This window comes from Mauremys mutica, chromosome 16, assembly GCF_020497125.1.
Source record: "Mauremys mutica isolate MM-2020 ecotype Southern chromosome 16, ASM2049712v1, whole genome shotgun sequence".
Taxonomy (NCBI): Eukaryota; Metazoa; Chordata; order Testudines; family Geoemydidae; genus Mauremys; species Mauremys mutica.
The window spans coordinates 9,096,333-9,121,428 of NC_059087.1; the positions used below are offsets into that span (position 1 = coordinate 9,096,333).

Genomic DNA, 25,096 nt, shown 5'->3' on the forward strand with positions numbered 1-25,096 from the left:
GGAGTTCTGACTATCCATAAAAATGGGATATTTATTTGCCAAAGCACGGAGGTTTTCCCTGGGGCGGCAGAGGAGGGGGGGAACCCTTGCAATTTGCCTCAATATAAGGATGAGCCTACTCTGAGAAAATGCGTAGGTGGTGGCTTCCCCAGAAATAGATACATTTTCCTATCAGAAGTTGTGGCTTTTAAAAGCTTCGAATCATCCTGTGCCATCAGTTTCCAAGTAAAAATTCCCAGTGGGGATTTTGGCTTAAAAACGAAATGGCCCCATCTGGCCCTCTGCCTCGAGCAGAAGCATGTTGCTCTCCATGAGGAGTAACTTTGACAACAAAAGTTCAGTTAAAAATTCTGAAGTCTGTGGCTCCGACGAGGGATTCGGTCAAACACCAACGGCCTGCCCGTCAGGATCCATTACCGTGCTCCAGTGCGAAAGGATTAGCTGCCTCTCTGGAAAGCGAGCTGGGCCCGGGACTCGATCCCGAGCACCCTCACTTCCTAGTGAGAGAGTTCCTGCATGCTGCACGAGCCTGGGAATCGGCAAACCAAACCCAGGCTGGTGATATTAGCCTGGTTAGTGAGGCCCTCCCAGCCCCTACCACGGCAGGTTCCGAGTCCCTCACACAAGTAACTGTCACCCACGTAAGTAGTTCCGTTAGCAGTGAGGCAAAGCACTCAGGCGCTCACTCAACTTTAAGCACATGCTTAAGTCCCACTAAAGGCAGCGCATCCCACTCCCACGCTTTGCTGACGCGGTACTGGGTGAGTACTGCTTACAGGATGGACCCAGGGCTCTGATATTTTATTGAAAACTTCTTCCTTTATAGCAATGAAAGGTTTAGGGGGAAAAAAATGGATCTGGGAAACTGAGGAAAGGTAAATTTAAGACTTATGGGCCAGATTTGTAAAGATATTTAGACACCCAATCCCATGATTTCAATGGAAGTGAGGTACCTAGGTACTTTTGAAGATCCCGCTATATATTCTTCATGTAAACAACTTGTTGATCTTAGGGTCAGATCCTTGTCTGGTGTAAATTGACCGAGCTCCTGCTGACGTCTATGGTTACATCGATTTACATGAGGACCTTGCTCTTTATAAGTAATCTTGAGCCATGAAAGTGCACTGGCAGGACAAGCAAGTGAAACGAGCGAGGAATATGAACTCCTAACATGCCTTACATATATCCAACCAATAAATGGAGTCAGACACGCACAACATAAGGAAAGTTTGCCCGACATGCCATGTCTCTGCTGCAGATATTTAATAGCTCAACAGTTTAACAGTCTGTTTACGTAAAATGAACAGCGTGTTTATAAAGTCAGAGCTTGTGTTGTTCCTTCACGTTACTGCAGTGACCGCGGGGGACAAGAAATGGGTTTCTTTTGGGTGCGGGACAATAATGCAATTGCTTTTTTGGCAGAGGGCAGGGGAGGGTGGGCATGGGAAAATGTTTCTCAGGCCTGGCAAGAACTATTCGAGCTGCCCAAGGGCCAAGGTCATACAGTGAGTCACTTGTAGTCACTTGGAACAGGACTTCTGGCTCCAGCTCCCTGCTTTAATCACTACAACATGCCGGCTCAAATGTCACTACATAGGGGAAAATACAGCCGTGGTCTCCTGCGCAGTAAGGATGGGCAGTTTGTTTTGCCGTCAGTGGAGAGGATACAGAATGTTCATTAGCTCTGACACTTTCGAGGAAGCAGCTTTCACTGTGGAATATCTGAGTGCTGACTGCAACTCCAAGCAGGAGAGTCATGACAGCATATCCTGTGGGTCTGCCCAGGGACTCAGCGTGGGGGGGTTACACTTAGCCAGATGACTTCATTTACCTCTGAATCATCCTGGCCATGGCAGTTGGCTTAGTTAGCAGCTGATCTATGAAACTGACCCCGAGCCCAACATCCTGATTAATACACTTTGGACGAGGCGTGAGGAGAAACATCACAGGCACCCTCTCACTGTCTGAGTCAACCGGTGACTTTCAATAGCCTGATAATCCACTGCATCCTGACACTGCCCCACCTGCCTTCCTGCAGTTGGAGGGAGGCTTTCACTTAGGGCTTGTCTGCATGAGGAAACCAACTGGCACAGCTACTGCAGTTACTACCGCGGTGTAGCTTCTCAGGTATACTCCTCTGGCTAGGCACTCGATTCCGGAATAAAAGGGACTTTAAGCCACAGTAACTAGGCTGCATGGAGTAATTTGTAATGGAATTAAGTCATTTTTATTCCAAAACAGAGCGCCTACATGGGCAAGTTAGGCTGGAATAGCATAATAGTTATTCGGCTAGAGCTAAGCCAGTCAGATTCTCCACGTACACAAGACTGAAGCAACGGGTTCCCTCATACCATGAAGTGAATTTGAAGCTGAGTAAGTCATTGAAGGAGACTGTGTCTTGGAAGGCCTGAAGAGTTTATACCCCCACCCACACCCCCCATGCATGTGTGCCTGCATGTAAATTTCAGTTCGACCCGGTGCATGCGTCTGTTTAGTAACGTGGATAGTAATATGTGATCGGATTTTTTTTTTAAAGTTGTAGAGTGATGATGAAATTCTATATTAGAAACCTGTGTTTTTGAAAAAGTAAAAAATTCAGACTCTCAGAACCACAGGGTTAGAAGGGACCACAAGGGTCATCTGGTCTAACCCGCCCGCCAAGATGCAGCATTTGTTGTGTGTAACCCATCCAAGACATCTATTGGAGACTCCAGCCTCCTTTTGCAACCCTCCAGCGAAGGAGCGTCCATGACTTCCCTAGGCAGTCTGTCCATTATCCTACTGTTCTTACCGTTAGGACGTTTTTCCTGAAATTTAATCTAAATTTGCTATGCTGTAGTTTGAACCCATTGCCTCTTGTCCTGCCCTCTGTCGCAAGCGAGAATAATTTTTCTCCATCTTATTATACCTTATGATACACCTCCATCTTATTAAGGCAGCCTTTCAAGTATTTGAAGACCCCTATCATATCCTCCCCTTAATCTCTTTTCCAAACTACACATACCCAGTTCCTTCAGCCTTTGCTCATATGCCTTGCGTTCCATCCCTTTGATCATCTTTGTCGCTCGCCTCTGGATCCCTTCCAGTTTCTCTACATCCTTTTTATATATTGGTGATCAAAACTGGACACAGTACTCCAGCTGAGGCCTAACCAGCACCGAGTAAAGCGGTACAATCACCTCCCGTGATTTGTCTGCTGTGCCTCTGTTAATGCAACTTCAAATTGCATTTGCTTTTTTTGCAACAGCATCACATTGCTAACTCATATTGAGGCTGGGATCCACCACAACTCCCAGATCCTTCTCAGCTGTCCTGCTGCCAAGCCAGTTATCCTCCATTCTGTATTTGTGCATTTGGTTTTTCTTCTCTAAGCGTAGCACCTTACATTTGTCTTTGTTGAATTTCATTTTGTTATCTATAGCCCAGTTCTCCAATTTATCAGGATCCCTTTGAATTTTAGCATTACCTTCCAAAGTGTTGGCAATCCTCCCCCACAGCTTTGTGTCATCTGCAAATGTGATCAGTATGCTCTGTATTCCTACATCCAGGTAATTAATAAATATGTTAAACAACACTGAACCCGGTACAGATCCCTGAGGGACCCCACTTGAGACCTCCCTCCAATCTGACATTCCATTAATAGTTACTCTTCGTTTGTGGTTGTTAACCAATTATGTATCCACTTAATGGCAGTTCCACTGAGCCTGCATTTCTCCAGCTACTTATCAGAATGTCATGGGGGTACTGTATCAAAAGCCTTGGTAAAGCCCAGGTATATTATATCCACTGCATTCCCCCTAACCACTAAACCAGTTACCCTGTCAAAGAAGGAAATCAAGCTGGTTTGGCATGATTTGTACTTGGTAAATCCATGCTGGCTACTAGCGATCACCCTTCATCCTCCAGGTATTCGCAAATTGAATGTTTTAGACATTGCTCTGGTAGCTTCCCAGGTATCTAGGTTGGGCTGACTGGTCTCTAGTTCCCCAGGTTCTCCTTCCCCCCGCTTTTTAAAGATGGGCACTACACTAGCCCTGCTCCAGGCTTCCAGGACCTCTCCCGTCATCCATGAGTTTGCAAATAATATTGCCAGTGGCTACAAGATTTCTTTAGCTAATTCCTTCAGCCCCCTGGGGTGAATAGCATCATGCACCGCTGAGCTGAATTCATTCAGATTAGTCAGAAGATCTCTGATGTGTTCTTTACTTATCTTGAGCTGCATCCCTCCCCCATTATTGTCTATGATGAGTTCACTAGTCATCTATCTGGTCACATGTTCTTTTTTGTGAGAAGACTGAAACCAAGTAGGCGTTAAGCAGCTCCGCCTTCCTATCATCCTCTGTTACCAGCTCACCTTGTCCATAGAGCAGAGGACACATACCATCCCTGACCTTTTTTTGGGTCCAACCTTCTGGTTCTTCTTGCCAGCTGTAACTCAGTCTTTGCCTTGGCTTTCCTGACTTCCTGCCTACATGCTCGCACTATTCCCATTATACTTCCTTGGGGACATGCCCCTCCGTTCCTGGATGGATCCCTTTTGGTTTTTAGATAGCTAAAAAGTTCCTTGTGCAGCCGTGCTGGTCTTCTGTGGCTCTTCTCTTTCCTCTGTGTTGGAATAGCTTAATGCTGAGCCTCCTGTATTACATCTTTTAGCAACCGCCAGCCCTCTGACTCTTTTTCTTTCTAACTGGTCTTTCCATAGGATCCTGCCTACTATTTCTCTGAGCTGGTTGAAATCTGCCTTTTTGAAATCCAGTGTCCTCGGTTTGTTGTTCTCGTGTCCTCCTTTCCTTAGGATCTTGAATTCTTTCACTTCCTCCCAACTTCCCAACCATCTTCCCCTTCGCAACTAATTCATCTCTGTTGGTCAAAACCAGATCAAAATGGATGATCCCCGAGTTGTTTCCTAAACTTTTTGAACTTTGAAGAAAGTTGTTCCCTACACATACTAAGAACTTGCAGGACATATTATGTTTTTGCACATTATGTAATAGTCTTCCAACAGTGTCAGGGAAGTTAAAATCCCGCATTAACACAAGCTCATGTGCGTTAGCTAAGCTTGTTATCTGCTTGTAGAACGCCTGACAAAACACAGACAAAAAGACAGTATGTAATTAACTCTGTACTCTAGCTGGGGTTAAGGTATTAAGACTGTAACTTCAAGATTCTGAATTGCCCTTAAATTGTTAAATGATCCAGTGCTGAAAGGCCAGAAGGCACTGCAGTGTGATTTTTTCAATTGAATTCAAAGTCACTATTTTAGAGAGTGTTAGCATGTTGGTGAGGGGGGAGTAGGAATGACAGTATATCAGATTTGCTCACTTTTCTCTCATTCTAGTTTGGAAAACATACCAACCATTGAGCCTGCATTCTGAATTAGAACACCAACCTTCTTGGTTTTATTATGTAGAGCCTGCAAAGTCCCTGACTGCAGCAAGAGCTATTTCGGCAGTAAATAGCAGCTTTACGAGGAATATCCTTTGCCAGGGGACAATCGGCCAAAGCAGCTATGGAATTTTTAAAATTTATTTTCTAATAACTAGATCACAATGACAGTCTTGACACTAGAAAAGCTCATTTCATCTCATAATTATCTGCTACCCACCCTGAGCAACCCTCTTTCCTCAAAGCAAATAAAACCACCATTATTGCCTTCTAAAAAACATAAACAGAGCAACTAAAGACCCAGCTGAAACGCGATTTCTATCCGAATTCAGCTGCATGCTCGACTACGACAAGCACGAAATTACTTTTTTTCCCCTCTACTAAATCCCAGTTTCTCATATTTAAATCTCTTCCATCTAGAATGGCAAGTTCAATGCTTTAACTGCATCCATTCTAGTTACCAAGGTGGAATGCAGACGGATGTTACGAAGAAGCCCCCTTTCTCCTGTTGTTCAGACAGCTGAGGGGTTTCTGGAAACCTTATGCGCTGAGATCACGAATTCTCATTCCGACCCTGTTTCGTCTCATTGTTCCCTTGTGCTTCACCACCTCCAGTCAACCCATGCACTGATTTCAACAGAATGCTGCCAAATTACACCCATGGAAGATCTGTCCATACAGCTTTCCTTTTTCTGTGAAGCACCTAGCACACTTCTGGGCACTTGGTAATCATAACAGATTTAATAAAGGCTTGATTATTCCATATACCCCTTCAAAACTTCCGATCCGACGCTCTTATTTTAATCAATATTCTCAAATTCCAAATGCTTGACATTTACAAGCCTCTAAAATGACAGAACCCTACTTCTAGCGATCACACATAGGCCCATTCATCAATTGTGAGCAAGCCCCCAGGGACTGTTACCAAGTATGGTTTATAACCTGAAATGTAAATAAAACACGCTAAGTGACGTATATGCAGGTATGTCACCACACAGCTGCACATCTACAAGCAGAGGAGGGTGGTAAATTCACTTCCCGTGCCAGTTGCTTGCTCAGCTCAACACTGAAATCAGAATTAGCCACGTGCCTCTGATATGAACAAGAAACGAGCGTGGCCTCACGTCCTAGTTGCTGGGATCTAACAAAACAGACCACGGTCAACACTATAAAATGTACTACAGGGAACCATCCCGTGTTTGCAGGGAGATGGATCGCCTAATAGGCCTTTTCCATTTCTAAGTCTGAAAAAAAAGAAGAGAAAATTGGGCCAGTCTGTGGTATTCATCATATGCTAACTATTCTGATGTCTTAATGCTGTGGAGATCAAATTGGGGCAAAGCTACCTATCTCCCTTCCAATCAGACAAGTACCTCTTATGGCAAGGCATCAGGATGAACTGCTTTATGTTGGTAGTATAATAGGACAAGAAAGAATGGCATTAGCCTTTTTTCCCCTCCCTAGCATCACGTTATCTAAATAGATTCTCCCCGCCCCCCTTCTATGAAATGGACAGTTCCTAAAGGGTCGGGATTCACCAGCACACTTTCCACTGGGTTAAAGATGTGGGCTGAGACGGTCGATGCTGCTTAAGAGACGTAGACACCCAGTCCCCTTAGACAGCTTGGAAAGTCTCAGCAGCAGAGTTCACGTGACCTTTCATCTAGCACAGGGTGACCCCATGCCACTGACAGTTCTTTTCGGTTTTCTGTGAAATGAGTTCAGTGGTCTCAGCTGAGTTCCCAAGGAGCAGATCCATCTCAAGGATCCATATCACAAAAGCCACTGCCACAACGGTTACCTTTGCTGACAGTCTGAGGGAGGCAAAGATCTAAATGGCCCAAGGAGAATGAATATTCTTCTCACCCGTAAGGCCGGTGGGTCCCTAGGGCCGTGGCAGTGAGGTGCATTGGCAGACAGCTTGGGGAAACTTATTCTACTGCCTAGACGGTATCTACTGTGTACGCAGAGGACTCCAGCCACTCGGGTCTTTCACGAGCACTAATTCCCTTTTTAAATAGTCCCTTTTTAAAATCTACTGATAAGCTGGGGAGGAGGAGAATATATAAATGTCACTGCTTCCCAGACGACAACACCTTGAGAGCCAAACAGTCAGTGAAACACACCCAAATAGCTTTTCAATTCCAAGATCAGTCCCCTGACGGGAAGAGCCACTGCGGCCAGCAACCAGGCCATCCACTCCCTGGGGAGAGGAGGACCGATCTGGTATCTTGTGGGCTGTGAATATAAAGGATTACTGCTGTGTGGTCAGGAGGAGAGACCGGCTAAAGCAGTGGTTCTCAAACTTTTGTACTGGTGACCCTTTTCACACAGCAAGCCTCTGAGTGCGACCCCCCCCCTTATAAATTAAAAACACTTTTTAATATTATTTAACCCCATTATAAATGCTGGAGGCGAAGCGGGGTTTAGGGTGGAGGCTGACAGCTCGCGACCCCCCCCCATGTAATAACCTCACAACCCCCTGAGGGGTCCCGACCCCCAGTTTGAGAACCCCTGGGCTAAAGGTCCTATACATCCGTCTTCACCTCTTACCTGATTCTTCCCCCTTCGTCGATAATTCCTCCTCACCAGGTTCTTGTAGTTCTCACTCTTCTTGGTCAGGTAGTAGTAGAGCACGCAGTCTGCCACCGTCTGGAACGACACAGGAAGTTACAGAGCGCGGCGTTTTTGACACTAGCATTCTTTCAGAGCGCAGGATTCCAGCACTGTGCGTTTGGGCACACTCTACGCACTGCATGTTTCCAGACCCTGATACAGCAGGGTTTCCTTCAATTACCGGAGGAATGCAGGGCAAAAAACATTCCCACACCCACCCAGAGCAAGGCTTTCCCTTGAGAGCTCAGTATGGGGCCAGCGATTTAGGAGAAATGCTCAGCCATGGAACAGAGCGAGCCCCCATGCATGCCCAGGGCACTCAACACCCAGCCAACTTTAAAGTGATGAGCTGGGACCCTTCCTATCAGTGCACCTCGTCCAGAATAGAGCGCTGGCAGTGCTGGATCCCACAACAGCTGGGCCGAACACATTTCACTGTCACTCTGACATACTGAGTCCTCTGCATTCAGAAGCTGCTGCCTGGATTCCAATTACAGTGCTGAGAGAGAGGCAGGCCCCGGCCTAGAGCTACGACGAATGGACCAGTTGCATTAGAAAACAGGAGAAATGGGGAGTTTGGAACACAACGGTGCTCTAGTACAGGAGGCAGCCGCACGGGGAGCAGCTCTGCATGCACAGAGACAGCTCTGTTGACAGGATGAGCAGACTGCACAGTACCTGCCGACACATCTGTTGTATTCACGCAGGGAGAATAAAGCTGTTTGCAAAACAGAGTCTGGTTGTTCTAAAACGTTAATTGGATCCCTTTCCATAGCCCCTATTACACACACACACACACACACACACACGTTCCAAGGGCTAAGATCCCTGCAAACTATTACAAATGTTTGAAAAACAAATTTAAAAATCTACTAGTTGATTACGTTGAGCATCTCTCTCCGACTGCCGTCACAACAGGCGAGTGGGCATCTTGGGTCCCACAATTACAGCCTGTGTTGTAAAAGAGTATAACTAAAATGCAGAGACATGTTATAGCTTGGAAGAGAGAGCAGACTGCGGGTACCAGCCAAGGCATAACAAGTCTGACGTAGTAACGTGGAAGATCTTGGTGTTCCACAGGCCATGTGCCTGCTAGGCTTTCTAGAAGAGGCTCAATGTCGCTATTGCCCTGTTTGCTAGTTGGGATGAGAAGTGGAGCTTTCTGCTCCAGAATGTGAGTGCATTAATCCAGGCTACGAGGATGTTCTCCTGAGGCAGAAGTTGGTTTGCAACTTGGACAACCAGGACAACACGTGGCTGGCCCTGTCCTAGCAGATCCCATCCTTTTAGAGGAAGGGCAGTCTCTTTGCTAGCACACTGGTCTGGGACTCAGGAGACCTGAACTCTATTCCCACCTCTGCCACTGACCTGCTGTGTGGCCTTGGACAAGCCACTTCCCTGCTCTATGCCTCCATTTCCTCATCTGTAAAGTGGCAATAATGATGCTTCCCTCCTTTGCAAAGTGTTTGAGATCTACAGGTCAAAAGTGCTAGGACTGGAGTGCTAGCCTAGAGACTTCCTTCCTAGATGCCGCAACACTGTGTCCATTTAGGATTTACTGATATGACCCCACCCAAACCTCCAGGCTTCCCCGCTCTCGTACAGATTACTTGTCTTGTCTTGGGAGTAACAGAAGATTCACTGTGTTCTGGGGTCTGCTTTTCAAATACTTCCTCAGTTTGTCCAATTAGTGAGAGGTCAGGAAAGTCCCTTGATGTAAATCAATCCATCAGGAACGCGCACTGGGGAGCTCAGGCCCTTTCAATGCCTACCCACCACTAAAAACCTCTTGGCTATTGATGGTTTTTCAGAATTAAAAAAAAGAAAGAAATGATAATGCAAGAGATCAGTGGGTTACTATTCACAACATCTCTGGGGCCCAGCCCTGAGCTGAGACAGGGGCAGCCCACTGTACAGGGCACGACGAATGTCTGCTGCCCCCCAATACAGGACAGAGCAGGATAAAGCAGAGGCCTGGGTTTAGCTGCCTACACAGTAGGTTTGAAATAACCCAACACCCCGGGACCCTGAGCTCCAAATCCCTTTAGAGCTGACTCTACCTCGCATCTTTCAGAGCTAGCTAAGCCTAGACCCATCTACTTCATTTCATGTGGGGTCATTCAGATGAGACCATAAAAACAAAGGTCCTTGGCCTGCTCTCCACAGACATTCCAGTCCCACGTTCTCTCATAAAGGTAGGGCTATGCCCTGACGTCCTTGGCCAGCACTTTCCCTCCTCTGGCTAGTGTGCAGCCACCTTGCTGGCTCCCTCTGCCCCAGAAGCGGTTGCCTTTCCACAGCAAATACAGGGTTTATAAAGTGACTGATTCCTTGGTGAAAGAGGCTCTGTGGCAACACAGGGTGTTAAAAAAGAAGGTTTTTCAACGGGAGGAATAGTTCCATGTGCATTAGATACTTTGGGGACGGGTGCTAGAGAAACACTTGAGATAAAGGAAAGACAGTTAGAGACAGATAAGGGGTTTAAAATCACTTCGTTACAAACCAAACCAACTTACCTTCCTGTCCAAAAATGAAGCAATCACACCAAAATTCTTTGGATGCTGCATGAACCTAGGAGAGCAAGAGACAGAAGGTTAAAGTGAAAGCCGGGAGATCTCTCTGTTTGTTCTCCATGTTTGCCTGTGTGATCCCAAGCCCGGGCCTTGCAGCTGCCTGCAGCACTCCATCTGCTGGCAGAGCGAGCCTGGAATCGGAAAGGCAGAGGGCAGTGGCGGGGAGCTTTTCAAGTGACTCATTGGTTTGAGAAAATATTTATTTGTCCTGATGAGGCAGCTTCCCAGAAAGAGGCGAACTTTAAATGTGGCCCATTCAAGTTTTGTTGACTGTGAGTTGAAGGTGGGGGAGAAAATGTCTCCTCCCCCCACCCCCACCCCCAGTATTTTGGCATTTATTCCACAGGTTTGCATAGCAGGGCAGGGAAGGAGAGAAGAAATAGGACAAGAAGCTTCAGCGTCTTGAAGCAGATAGCGCCATGGAGCTGTCTTCCGCAATCAGCTAAATCACATACCACGGGAAGGCCTCACAACTACCGCGCTTCATGCCAGCCTCTCAAGCCCTGCCGAAGGAAAGAGAGGCAGAAGGTTGCAACCGATTCCCTTTAAGGAGAGAGCGAGGAGTTTGAAACGGGCCATTTGTTTTCCCTTTGCCAGGAAGTTACAGGGAAATCACTAAGCATGATTAAAATGCCTTGGCACCACCAGGCCCAGCTGCTGGTCAGAAGTCCCCTGGGAGAAGTGAGCGCCAGGCATGGAAGCTGCGCTCCTGGGAGAGCGGCAAACTCACTCAGCCCCCTTCCAGTAAAAGACCCAAACGCTCGCCTGCCTGTTTCCCTGCAGTTTTGCTCACCCAGCCTGAGAAAGGCAAGAGGTGACGATTCTGACCCCACTGAGTCAATGAGAGCTTTGCCATTGACTTCAATGGAGTCAGGGGTTCACCAAACAAGTCTATCAGTGCTAGCACCCCAGGGTTCTGGCTCTGGTGTGTCCTGGGTGTCCCCCTCCATCCCTCCCTGTGCTGGGCACCAGCACGCCACCACTGCCTGCCTGCCATTCATCGGGGCGAGTGCTGACCATAGCAGCTCACACAGCAGGCTTGGTGCAGGGTGTTCTCATAAGGAGGGCTTGGAACAATCCCCTCCCCACCACACACAGCTACTCTGCAGCCTCCTGGCTCCAATAGCCTCTGCTTGGGTAGCTGCCCCCTTCAGCAAGGGGCACGCGGCCATTGGTCTGCAAAGCTAGGGATGCATCGGCTATGCAGTTCAGCCACCCTCCTCAGATGTATTTCCCCCATAGTCTGATGAACTGATAGAGGCGCCAAAAGAGGTTAGGAGCCATGGCTTTAAATGATCATGAGATTTCCCATCTATATTCTTACGATGATGGATTATCTACTAAAGAATTTAGGGGCGAGTGACGCCACCACCTGCGGCTTGGTTTATGCTGCAATTGAGCCCGGAGCTCTGATGCCAAGAACACCAGCCTGCAGCTGCAAAGACCCGATCTGGCCTGAGACGGGGAAGGACGAGAAAAGACTGAGCATAGTCTCCCGAGCAGTATTTTGGAGCTGGCAGTGGTGTGCTAAGGGCACATGGAATTAACGTCTGGAGTCGAACCTGCAGCCACGTAAGTGACCAGCAAGAAACGGGCTGATCTTTAAGCAAAGGGTGAGCAAATGGGGTCTGGGAATCTTGGACATCCTTTGAAGTGGTTGCCCAAGGCAGGGGTTTGCCTGTAGGAAAGGATCCTTAGTGCACGTTTCACTGTGATTTAACAGCTTCATGTCTGAAAAACACCTCATGGTGCAGAGACCAGAATGTGCTAGCTGGTGCCACGTTACCTCGGCAATGGGTACGGGCGGGGAATGGGGTCATGGGAAGTTCCCCTGAACGCAACTGTGATCCCTTATAAACCACCCCGATTTCCTCTCCCCTTTCGGCCGGCATGGCAGAGGGCTGACTACTGTAAGCAACACCCCAAACTACGAGGGACAAAGGGATCCAAATGTTGCCAGCTAAAGAACCCTGTCTGAACAGCTGCATCATCACTTGTGTCTGTTAAAGCCTGGCTTTTAACGCACTCTCTTCCCCCTATGTTTAAAGACGGCACGGTGGGTAATTAAACAGCGCAACCCCAAATGGGGGGAAAACAGCCTCCTTTCATGTGTTATTTCAGCTTGTTGCTGGAACTGCAGGACAACACGAGTAGTTAGCAGGCTCCTGAGTTACCCAAGCGACTGACAGGGTGATGGAGGCTTGGAAGGGCTTTTCCCCCTTTGCGGAACACACGCATGGCGTCAGCAGGCTATATGTCAGCTAATAGCGACTCTGAGCGGCTGCACTTCCAGCAGGGAGAAAGCCTACGATGCAAAAGCAACAGCTCCTCTAATTAACCCCTCCTCTGTAACAGGTGGGACAGGACTAAAGAGTGTTTGGCATAAGCTATTCCTGGCCTGCAAGGGAAAAACAGACTGGTGCGTTGCCAAAGGAAAGCCAGCTTTGCTATGGCTAAGGACTGTCTGTGTTTAAACAAAATACCTCCCCTGGGTTCCCCCGACAAGACTGCTCCCTTAGCCTCAGCGCAGTGGAATGGGGATTCAGCTGGGAGTTCAACACAATTGACCCTGGCCCAGAAGTGCTGGATTTGTGCAGCTCCCAGAGCGAGCGGCTCTCTGACAGCAGACAGAACACACCATGGCACAAGTCAAACCTTCCTGAGGGCCTCCTAGGCAGTCACGCGTCTGACTTGGAGTTACAGGATCGGCAAAATCTCTGCCTTGGGAAAACTCTCTGTAGACAACAGCTGGACAGTATGGGCTGCTGCTCTCTCTGATGGAAGGCAGAGGTCTAAGAGGCCGAACGTTCTAATGAAACGTACGTGGGGCTTGAAGTCCAGCTCCAGAGCTTGGTTCTGCTGCCGATTCTCTGTACAGCGTTGGGCAAGTCAGAACCTCCCTGCCTCGGTTTCCCTGAGCGTGTAAGGTGACTGGTTAACTCACAGGGGTGTTGTCAGGTTTGAATGATCAACGTCCGTACAAGGCTTCACAGACAGAGCCTGATTCTGGTCTAACTGCACTGGCTTTATTATCCCAACATAACTGCTGAGTTAGGTGGAGCTATTCCTGCTTTATACGTGCTGAAGTGAGACCAGAATCAGGACGCAGACTACCCTAAGGACCGTCACTGTAATCAATGACTGCAGCAGAGCGGGAGCTAGTCAGAGCGGCAGCCAGCAGATGGCTTTCCTGGGGCAACAAGGGAACAGAAATGGGGGCGCTGAGCATGTGGGAGGTGGCTAGTGCGGAGGATGGAGTGCTTGGGAGCTTACGGTAAAGGCCCCTTTAAACATTACCCATCTGCAGCTGCAGGCTGCTACATCACATGTCCTAACGTGTGAATCTGTACAAACATAACACCACACCCTGGAGAGCTCTTCTGTGGTATGTGACTAAAGGAGAAACTGAGATGTTAAAAAAGAATCCGAGACACTCTAACGAAGTGGGATCACGTCACAGATCTGAGGCTGTTTGTCGTGTACTAAACATATAAACAAATGGCTGATCAAGGAACTTGGTTTTGCTGCAGTTTTATACATATGCATGACTCTTCATATTCAGAGCAGAGCAATGCAAACAACCTGCCTCTTCAAAGTCAGCACTCGCAAGGCTGCTAACACTCAGACTTCTGGTACCATGGGTGAGTTGTGCTTTCAAAGGGACCCTGACAGTCTTCAGGCAGGGCCATACTTCCACGCTGTGTTCTTTAAGGCAGGAATTGTTTTTTCCATTGTGCATCTGCACAGTACAATAAGGGCAAACTGAGGCTTCTAGTTGTAATCACGATAACAATAGAACAACAATATAACACTCTTACTTCTCTACTGGCACTACACAAGGCCAAGTTTGGGACAAGCTCAGAGGTCTGCGTAAAATAAAGCAACCTGAACCTTTGTCCAACTTGAACGGAACTGGAATCTGCCTTAAATTCTGAGTAAGTCTGGTTAAACTGATCCCAGGACAAGTTACAAGTGTTACCTATTTTTATGTGAGTGTGCCGGTGCTGAACAACTGTAGGATCCAGTGTCCCATTCAGTTTCATGGGTTGGAGAGACTGAAGTCGGGTCAAGCTGAATTTTGTCAAAGTGTGTATTGCACTTCGGATGGCTCACCCTGACAAAAATGAAACCATTGTGCATGGACGATGCAACAGTCATGGATGGACTCTTCCAGTGTCATTAACCAGGCCTGATCCTTGCATTTTCCTTACATTTTATTTTAAATAATTAACCCTTGCATCATTCCAGGTGGAATATTGCAGTTTTGATGGCCTGGGAGACACATAATATATTTGAAAAGGCTAATACTACAGGGGTTTTAGTAAGCGTTTTTTGGTGTGCCTTTGCAATTGCTTGCTTCAGTTGCATGTGGAAGTAACAACTCTGAGGAAGGCCATCAAAGGTATTCCTGACCCAGAGAAAACCAGGACAGACTGGAAGTCTCCAAAGAACCTCTCCAGATAAGCCTTGAGATGAGATGAGGCCAGTGACCTTGGCTAGTTCAAAGTATCCATTTCCCTTTTTGTAAGCAGTGTGTCTATTCTAATGGCTCCCCGTAATAAACCAAACCTTTAGATCGGCTCCTTCTGGCCCTTTTGCACCTTGGTCCTTTTTTCTAGGTTCAGTCTCAGCCAAGTGATCAGACTGTCTGGCACAGATAACACCATTTGGAGTTTTTCTAAAAAACCCTTTGTGATTCACCAGTCATTGCTATCTCCAGCGCAGCAGCCATTCAAGCTACTGCAAGGAATTCAACTTCCAAAACACACTGCAGTGCATGCACTGGTAGCCAGGGTGTCACCACAGAATCTACCACTGCTTTCCACTACCACCATATTGCCGGCGCAACCCAGGGCCCAGTGCTCAAGTCATTATCCAGCCCGTACGCCACACTTCCCAACGCCCAATTCCCATTGGCTACGGTCAGCCACTTCTCAGTCCACTCACTTTTCCCGAAAGGTCTCCTTTTCCTGTTCGCTCCACATGTTCATCACCTGCCGGTCCTTATACACCTTCATGGGGTCGTCCATCAGGCCGTTCATGTTGATGAATTTAATGCGCTGCTGGTCAGCATCGTATAGCATGGGGGGGATGACGGCTAGCTGGCGCATCTGCTTCTCCAGGTTCTTTGGGAAAGAAAGCAAAGGGGACAGTTCTCATCAGCATCACAGAGCCCAGAGGGGACAGATGTTCATAGGGAAAGGATAAGCTGTGGGACAGGAGACTTTAAAGGCAAGCACTAGACAGCTTTATTGCTGGAGTAACCCTACATTAAATATCGAAAGAAGCTGTCACCCTCAGCAGGGAAATAGTGAATCTTCCCTTTGGAAATAAAAGGCTTGAGACACATTGTAAAAATGTTTGACCCAAGGAAACCAACTCCTGTGCGCAGAGCTAGACACAGGCAAAATCAGGGCTCGCTGGGGGTGTGCAAGCCCTCGTCAGTCAGGTCTGGGTTTTGTACAATCGCACAAAGAGTGGCTCAAATCTCAACCGCACCGTTTGGGTGTATGCAGGAGTGGGTCCAGTTCTGGAAACAGCTTGGTCTGATTGTTATTTTGCAAATGGGGAGGAGGGCGGAAGGGGTCGGAGGGCGGAAAAGATGGGTCTGGAGCCAGTCTCATTTCATTGGAACCTTTTGTTTTTATGAAAACTTTCCTAACATCCTCCTCCCTCCACTTCCCTTCTGCTCTCAGTGGGGTTTGAAACTCAAACGGGCAACGTCTCCAGAGCACTGGAGGCAACAACTGAATGGACTTCTCCACACAACGCTCAATTCTTAGACTCTGTATTTGCTACTAAGTGGGTCTAATTTCCACTCGGTAAACACACAATCTATAATCAGGTTCAGTCTGACATTCACCCAAAGGCCACTTCGTCTATTCACAGCACATCCCAACAAGCATTTCTTATTGCCACGTTCGATGTTTAAACAAACAGCAGCTTCTCAGCTTTGCCACGAAAGTGACAGCCTCTTGCTGTGCCGTAATCCTTTTCTTCCCCCACTGTTCAACACTTTGGGGCAGATTCTCATGCTCTTACTCTAATTTATTAACGGCAGCAAAATTAATGAGTAGTCCCTATTGACTTCAATGGAGCTCTTCCTGGTGACAAACCCGAACCCAATGTGAGTAAGGATCTCAGAATCTGGCCCTCGTTGATTAAGGACCGGGGAAGCCCAGCTCTGGAGTGGCATGTTCTGATCTTGATTTGTAACCAGGTGTCAATATTTCAGAGAACGCTGAACTTGTAAGACTTCAGAGAATTCTACACCTAGCCAGAGTCTCTCACTCTGCAAAGAGTCTTGATGCTTCACTATCAAATTCACGCACAAACTCCACATCCTACCACGGAAGATGATGGGAGTAAGTGCCAGTCAAAAGACCAGTAGTTACAGCTGTCTGGCACAGCACTCTGACTGATACAAAGTAGCTTCCTCTCAGCTTCCCACATCCTCAAACTCCACAGCAACGACTCTGACTCTGGCAACACCTTTGATGACATTCAAAATGCTTATAGCTCTCAAGAATGTTCTCTTAATGAGAGGTAAGCGCCAGTTCTCACGAAATGAGCAGGTTGGCCAGGACAAACACAGGCTGGCCAACAACATTTAATGAGCAGAGCCATGCCGTGTAATGACATCATTAGCACCAGTTAAGCTCACAATGGACCAGCCCCGAATGAGCAGCACTGAATCAGATCTCTAATCTGTTTGGTGCTGGTCTCAGGCAATAGCTAAGGATCTATCTACGGCCAAGCTGACACTAAAACGTTAGGTGAACCCAGCGACCTTGCTCAGGGGTGTGAAAACTCCATCGCCGAGTGAGGTAGTGACGCAGACCTAACCCCTGGGGCAGCCTGCGCTAGGGTGATGGAAGAATTCTTCGTTGGCCTAGCTCCAGCCCCTGGGGGAGGTGGATTAAGTGCAGCAGAACCCCTCCCCTTGCTGTAGGGAACGTCTACACCGAAACGCTGCAGCTGGGCCGCTGTCCCGGCTTCCGTATAGACATAGCCCAAGCTTGGTGGAATGGCATAACGCACATCCCAGCTGTTTGCTCTGTCGCGCTCCTCTGCAGAAATGTTCTCCACAATGAAGCACTAGCGACCACCCTTTGCTGAGTACTTTAGTTCCTGGAGATCAGTGCCTGGAAGAGCATCATGCCCCCTCTGTGAAGAACGAATTGAAGCATGGTGCCTATCTGTCCCAGCCTCTGAGAACTAAGCTCGTGGGTCAGCCGCTAACTTGGTCAAAGCAAACTCCCTCCCAGCCAAGGGCACAGCAAGTACATGCAGCAAACAGCTCGGCTATTGCTGGGCAGCAGTTGCTGTCTCTTCCCAAGCACGAACCCATTCTTGACAGTTTGCGATCAGAGCCAGCCAAGCAGAACCCTTGTAAAACCAGATTCAGGAGAAGCCAATGTGGCTGGGACATCCTGAGATGATCAGAGCACTCAGAGAGTCAATCTGACTGGCTGATGTACAAACCATTCATCCCATAGGAATCCCCTTCGGGAAACAGCATCTCCCATTAAATATTATCCATAAGCCTGTGCTGTTGTGGGGCTCTGTTCCCCCACTCCCTAGTTCAGTTTCAAAGAGTAACCTGTTTGTAGGAATAATGACCGGCTCGAGTTGATGGCCTCAGATGCATTTGAGTGCAAGAAATGCCCTGCCACCTTGACTGTTATTTCATCACTTGAATTCCTCTAAAAGATCCCGCAGCTTCCCAGTAACGAGGATGGGAAGTGAGATGAGGTCAGCACTGATGGGCGCTCCAACGGGATGCTGCTTGCTCTCACAGATTCTGCTAACACTCCCAAGCCCCGCTCAGGGTCCTGTCAGAAGCGTCAAGGAATCACATTCAGCGCATGACAATGTTTACTAAACACAGCCCGGCCTGACGGTCATTGAATCCGACACCAGCTCCACCGTCGGGGTCTGTTGTGACTGCACCGAATTCCCCAGAGGGAAGGGGGAATGGGGCAGGAGGGGAAGAAAGGAAGGAGAAATGGCGACCTGGTCTCACCTCTTGTTCCGAGAGCCCATCAATAATTTCTGACACCTCGTGTTCGCTGCGTGCGGCCGACATGGAGAGACTGCTGCCCCTCTGTCCTACCCTGCTGGGAAATGGCAGTGAAACACTGAAAAACGTATGCCCCGTCTTGTACTTGGCACCGCGCCCCCATCATTTCCCGGGACTCCTCGCATTCGAAAGGCAGCGAAGTCAAAACAGGAAACAGAGCCTCCCTTGGAGGCGAGAGGGAAGGCATCGCACATGTGGCTCAGAGCTGCCTGACTGCAAAGCCGTTCTGCGGCTGTCCGTTTAACTCCAAAACTCACCTACACTAGCAGCAAGCTCAGTCCATAAACTCCATGTTTCAGAGCTGACCCAGGTTAAAAAAAACTCCTAGGATCCAAATGTGTAAACACTCACTACTGGGTGTAGTGCTTACTACCACGAGCAGCTCTACTGGCTCCACTGGGAGCAGTCCCACCAGTGAGCACCACACCCAACCGGAAGCATCTGTAGGATCAGGGCCTACAATTAAAGAAAACGAAACCCAACCCACGTCCCTGTGTCTACCTGGAGACCCCGGGCTTGTCTACACTGCAAAGTTGTCGAAAAAACTTTTGTCTTTCACAGGTACTTAAAAAAGCCCCCCTGTGAAAGACAAAAGTTTTGCTGACGCAAATGGCAGTGTGAACATGGCTTTGTCGGCAGGAGCACTCCTGCTCGTGGCGATGGAGGTATTTTGTTGGCAAAAGTGCCGACAAAGTACCAAAAAAAGAGCGTTTACACACGCTGACTTTTAGCGACCAGGCTGTGTCGACACAGCTGCGTGGTGTAGACAAGCCCTTAGCGTGCGGCAAGCCAGGGTGTAAATCGACAGTGCGCTAGCCTGCTGCACGCTAAGCAGCTTTGTGTCAAAGCGCAAGGGAATTTCCAGTGCGCAGGAGCAGTGTCCACCTGGCGACTTAGGGCCAGGCAGGCTACTGGGCTGTGCCTTCACACCCTGGCTTGCCACACGCTGCATCTCCAGGTAGATAAGCCTTTAGATTAACTCTAGGAATATTTACAATCCATCTGACTTTCCACCATAGGTTTGCATTTCATTCATCCTGAACACTGCAATCAACCAGTCACTGTTTCACTTCTGCTTCTGCTCAGCTCCAGGTCATCTTGCCCATTGCGGTTATGACTGGGCTGCAAATGCTGCAGGGAAATGCTTAGACCCAGACAAAGAAAGCTTCCATTCACATTTTTTTTTAAAAAGCATGAAAATCTGGCTGTTAATATTAGATTTTTTTCTGAAAACGCTTTTCTTTTGAAGCAGCTAAGGCCTGGGGTCTAAACTCCTGGACGGAGCCTATGCTCTTATTTAACGACACACATTTTTAGAAAAGCTAAAAGACAAAGAAGCTGTAGGGTGGGACTTTTACAAGTGCCCAACTCTGCTCGCACTGAGGTCACTGGTCAAACTCCCACAGAATATGGCACCACACTAAACAGTCTGGGTCCTGACTAGCTAAGGCTTCTTGAGCCAACAACCGCCTGCTCAGCTGCTCCTCCTTTTGCTCTGGAATAGCCTGACCTTCAGAGCGTTTCTGAAGATGAAGCTCAGTGGTTTGAGCATTGGCCTGCTAAACCCACGGTTGTGAGTTCAATCCTTGAGGGGGCCATTTAGGGAACTGGGGTAAAAATCTGTCTGGGGATTGGTCCTGCTTTGAGCAGGGGGTTGGACTAGATGACCTCCTAAGGTCCCTTTCCACCCTGACAGTCTATGAGTTGAGGAGAGGTAAATGAGCCATGGGGATGGGAGTGGTGGTGGACAATGCTGGTCATATGAATGGAGCGAGAGAGCAACACCTTTAGATCTTTTGCAATCTTTTCTACACGTTCTGCAGATGCTTGGCCTCTGTGCCTAGATAGGATGCCTAGATCAAAGCCTAGATCTGTTTTTAACTATTTGTGTGACTAAATAATTAGACTGGGTCTGTCCACCTTGATTTGAGCCTCCTAGTATGGGACCAGGTATACCCTCTCCCAGTCACATGTTCATAGTGAGGAACTAACTCCATGCATTATGATGTGGCCAGCCAGGAAATTAACACAGGAAAAATGGAAATCTGGATTCTTGAAATTCCTCCTCCTCTGTAGACAGTCTGAGCTACGCTGATCCCCCTTGGGGAGAAAGCAGCCAAGTTATTTGTTCATGGGGCTCTGTGGTTTGTGCATCTAACAGCCATTCCACTGCAGGAGAAGGAGGGGGCTGGTTTACCCAGGAGCCACCCACAGCCATTTAAAACCAATCTTTGAACCCCAGCCCCCTACAGGCAAAGGAGGAAGGCTGCCTAGCCTCTTCCTACCGCTTCTCCTCTAACCTCTGCATGCGCTCCTGCAGTTCCCGCTGCTTCCGGATCTCTGGGAACTGCTTCTCATAGTACTCCCGCACTTTGCTCTCCTTGGCACGGCGCCTGGGGTTATTTTCAATGCGCTCCACTTTCTTTTCCCAGGCTTCCATCAGCTGGTCATAGCGCTGGCAAAACTTCTGTTCCTGAAAGGGCAAGTGAGAGGGGGAGATCAGAAAACAGCCCCAGACAGAGCAGTTCCTCAAGTCCTTCCCTCGATGGCTTGTCGGGCTGAACAGCAGCCAAGCAGCTGAGAACAGTAGTGGGGTTTGTTAGGATAAGTTGCACAGGGCTGGGGACCAGAAAGAACGAGGAAGCTCAAATCAAGTGTCCTTAACAGAGGGGATTTTGTTCTTAGAGTTGGAAAACTTCCATGATGTCCTTGTCCTAAAGGTCCCTCTCTGAGTGGGACTTTGCTTTTCCGAAGCACTGAGTATCTCCAAACACTTTACACACATCCATTCATTAATCAAAACCCCCACCACCGCCTCCCCAACAAGGCAGATGAGGTTCTGCTAGGAGATATGGGATAAGATACACGTAAGGAAACTAAAGCGCACAGAGAAAGCAACAAACTCCCCAAAGGACACAAAGCGGGAGTAGAATCCCCACGTCCCCGATCTAATCACTGGATGACATTTCCTCCTGTAGACTGTTACTCTCAAGAAGGATGTCCCCCTACTTCATTCACTGTCTTTATCAGCAGAGTTTAAGAACATCTGGTTACAAGGACAACGCACGCACTTTGGGTAAGTCTACACTGCAATCAGAGGTGTCCTTGCAGCTTAGGCAGGCAGGCAGGCAGACCCACGCTAGCTTACATCTAGCCAGCATGGCTATAAATATCACAAGCTGTCCAAGTGCACCTGGAAGCCTGCGTCCATACTTGCATGGCCAGCCTGCACCAGGAGTCCATGCCACCATGTCTCCGCTGCTATTTTTAGCTGTGCAAGTGCAGGTACAGCTAGCGCAGGTACGCCTGTCCGAGCTACAGCCACCCCTCCCACTGCAGTGTAAACACGTCCTAACTACTGACGCTGGAACTAGCCCGTCCAACCATAACGATGAAGCAAGGGCCCCGTTTTCCAGACACCGGGCTCCGTTCTCCTCTTGGTTTCACTACTTTTACCCAGTGTCATTCTATTTGCTTCAGCTGAGTTACATCCGATTCACACCTGCCTAGGAGCTAGGAGAATGAGGCCAGCAGCCATGATTTTCTGCATGCATAAGGCTGCATGTGTACAGAGGGGAAGGTCAGCCCATGGCTAGGGAGCTAACTCATCATGCGGGAGACCCAGGTTCAATTCCTTGCTGCGCCACAGCCTCCTCGGGTGACCTTGAGCAAGTCACTTCATCTTCTTGTCCCTAAAATTCCCCCTCTGTACAATGGGGACAAGTACCCTGCCCCACCTCGCAGAGGTGCTGTGAGGATAGGCGCTCAGATACTATGGAGACAGGGCCAGAGAAGCACCTAAGGCGGGTGGGCAGATGTACATGCAAAATGATACTGTGAGTAGAACTGTGTGTGCAAAAACCAGAAGCTCCTTTGAAAATCTACCCTAAGATCAATGCCTGCTGTCAGGTGTGTGCTAGCGCCTCCCACTGAAGGCTTTGGAAGCTGCAAACCGATAACATGGTTGGAGTCTGTTCTAGAACAGCAAGGTTAGAGGGAAGGAAAAAATTCACCAAGACATGCATTTCACAATCCCAACCACATGATCACTACCATCACTATCCGCATTAAAGTAGCGCCTAGAAGCCCCAGATGAGATTCGAGCCCTATTGTGCGGGCACTGTTAAAACACCCCCCAAAGGCTATTGAAATCCCTTTGCGGCAGCCCCACGAGAGGCAGTCCTGGCCCTGAAGAGCCTGTAACCTAAACAGACAAGACACGCAAAGGGCACGAGGAAAACAGAGACACAAGATTTCAACTGCATTACGGTCAAGGCTTAAAGCATTTTGTTTCAGAAAAGAATCATCCAAAACCACAAGTACCTCCAAGTAATTCCCAGCTGAAGGAGAGCAGCACTCGAGTGAACGCAGCAAAATTAATGAAACTTCAGTGCCAAAGCTGCTGTAAACAGTCTCCAGGGATAAGGAGCAGAATATGGCTGGTTTCTCCCGTGGGTAAGTTAGAGCATCTCAAAAAATACCCAATACTACCAAAACTGATCAATACTAAAAGTCCCACTGTTCCCACAAAAATTTCATGGTGATTTTTCTTGAGCCTTCTACGTCCTGGTACATCTCAATCAGGAAGGACGAGAAGGGGAGGAAAAAAAAATATACCAGAGAGGAAAAAAACAATCCATAAGAGCTGTTCCTGAGGGAACAGAGTCAACCTTTTGCATCCTGACATGAAAGAGCAAACTGCAAGTGTCAACACTAGGTGCTGGCAGGCTTCCCTGCCCTGTGGAATACATACATACACACACACACACACACTCTCTCTCTCTCCCCCCCCCCCCATTTCTTTGGAAGCCCAGCCTGAAACATGGAGAGAAATTGGATTCTCGTGACGGCTGGCAGTTTTTCTTTAATAATTAGCACACTCAACTCCTGTACAACGCTTTCAGTCTTCAGAGCCCTTCACCAATGTCAACTGAGGTTTTGGTGAATTCAAGTGCTGCCTACAGACCACAGCCCTCTCTCTCTCTACAGAGCACGGAGTCCTGGATTCTCTGGTACGATCTGGTCACATGGTGCTACTCTCATGGTGCAATCTCTGGCCACAAATGACCCATGGAGAATTCCCCTGGCTGACAGAAACACCTTACTGGCAGAAAGCCAGACACGACTCCGTCTCCAGCACCCCACCCAGAGTAGGGGATGTGGTGGGTGAGGGAGCTCAACCAATTCTTCAGTAGAGGTGGTGCTAAGTTAGAGGCAACAGGGAGGTGGAATTCTGAGTCCAGGAGTGTTCAGCGTGTCAGTGCAGACATCCCAACCCAGCCTCACGCCGTACCCCAAACCTGACATGGGGGAACCACCTCTAGAGGGGGTCCACACTCAGTCTCTCTGAGCCACAGAATCCAGGGCCCCTCCATGAAAGCTATCAACATGGGGAGCACCGATTCAGATGGGTTTTACTGCAATGTGGACAGCGGCCCAATGGGAAGGTGTTACACATTAAGTCCTCCTAGTATTTGTTGAGATATTGCTGGACTGCATCCTGACTAGAAACAACCTGCCTGCCCCAGAGCTCCACCAATTCTTCCATGCAGATTCCCCATCAACCCACGTAGGACGTCCTAAGCATACAACTAAATCCAATCAATAGTAGGGATACAAAGTGATTCTACGAGCATTCTGGCAGAGTGGTTTTAAGCACTGGAATAAATTGCCTAGGGAGGTTGTGGAATCTCCATCATTGAGGATTTTTAAGAGCAGGTTGGACAAACACCTGTCAGGGATGGTCTAGATAATACTTAGGCCTGCCTTGAGTGCAGGGGACTGGACTAGATGACCTCTCGAGGTCCCTTCCAGTCTGTTATTCTTCCCTTTACGGATATAAATGTTTAATGGGGTAGATAGAACCATAGGAAATGCAGAAAACACAGTTCATCCCATTCCCTTCTGGCTCGGGTCAATGTACAGTGTGTACACACACACACACACACACTTTTCCATCAGAATGCAGGAAGGTTTGCCTGAGTAGCCTCCATTGTGCTCAGCCCATACACCAATGGGAAGGAACAGAACTGTAATTTAAAAGTCTGCTCTTCTCTGGAAACTAAAAATACCCTGTTAGCAACACTAAAGCTCCTAGCCAGGAAACCAAGGTAAGAGCGAAGGCGTGCAGGCCCGTTACCACACCTTCTTAGCAGCCAGAGAAGCTAACGGTGAAACAGAACAGTCCAAGTGCAAGGGGGCAGGGGGGTACTGACTGACAAACATGGCTTTGCAAGGCCTGCGGGCCAGATTCTGCCCCAAGTTACACTGGCATAAACCCAGAACAACTCCATGCAACTTCCTTCTGGCACAGCCATCCCCCTGCCCATAGGGGCCCACCATCACCATCATATCCAAGCACCTCCCAAGTATTATGGGTTTAGCCTCATAACGAATGCTGAAGTTTCATTCCCATTAAAAGGCGCCCCCTCCCTCCATG

General features: G+C 48.3%; 1 protein-coding gene across 19 annotated transcripts in view; it reads right to left on the reverse strand.

Moving 5' to 3' along the window:
* Positions 1-25,096, reverse strand: part of NCOR2 (nuclear receptor corepressor 2) — a 404,125-nt gene that overhangs the window by 122,594 nt on the left and 256,435 nt on the right. For 15 of the 19 annotated variants that reach the window (XM_044990015.1, XM_044990019.1, XM_044990017.1 and 12 more), the window contains 5 exons: positions 20,943-21,130; positions 18,601-18,691; positions 15,522-15,700; positions 10,518-10,572; positions 7,939-8,037 (listed from right to left, as the gene is read on the reverse strand). In XM_044990015.1, coding sequence (XP_044845950.1) covers positions 7,939-8,037; positions 10,518-10,572; positions 15,522-15,700; positions 18,601-18,691; positions 20,943-21,130 — 612 coding nt within the window. Of the gene's footprint in view, positions 1-7,938; positions 8,038-10,517; positions 10,573-15,521; positions 15,701-18,600; positions 18,695-20,942; positions 21,131-25,096 lie in introns of all 19 variants that reach the window. The other 4 variants (XM_044990013.1, XM_044990006.1, XM_044990007.1 and 1 more) reach the window with 2 other exon arrangements.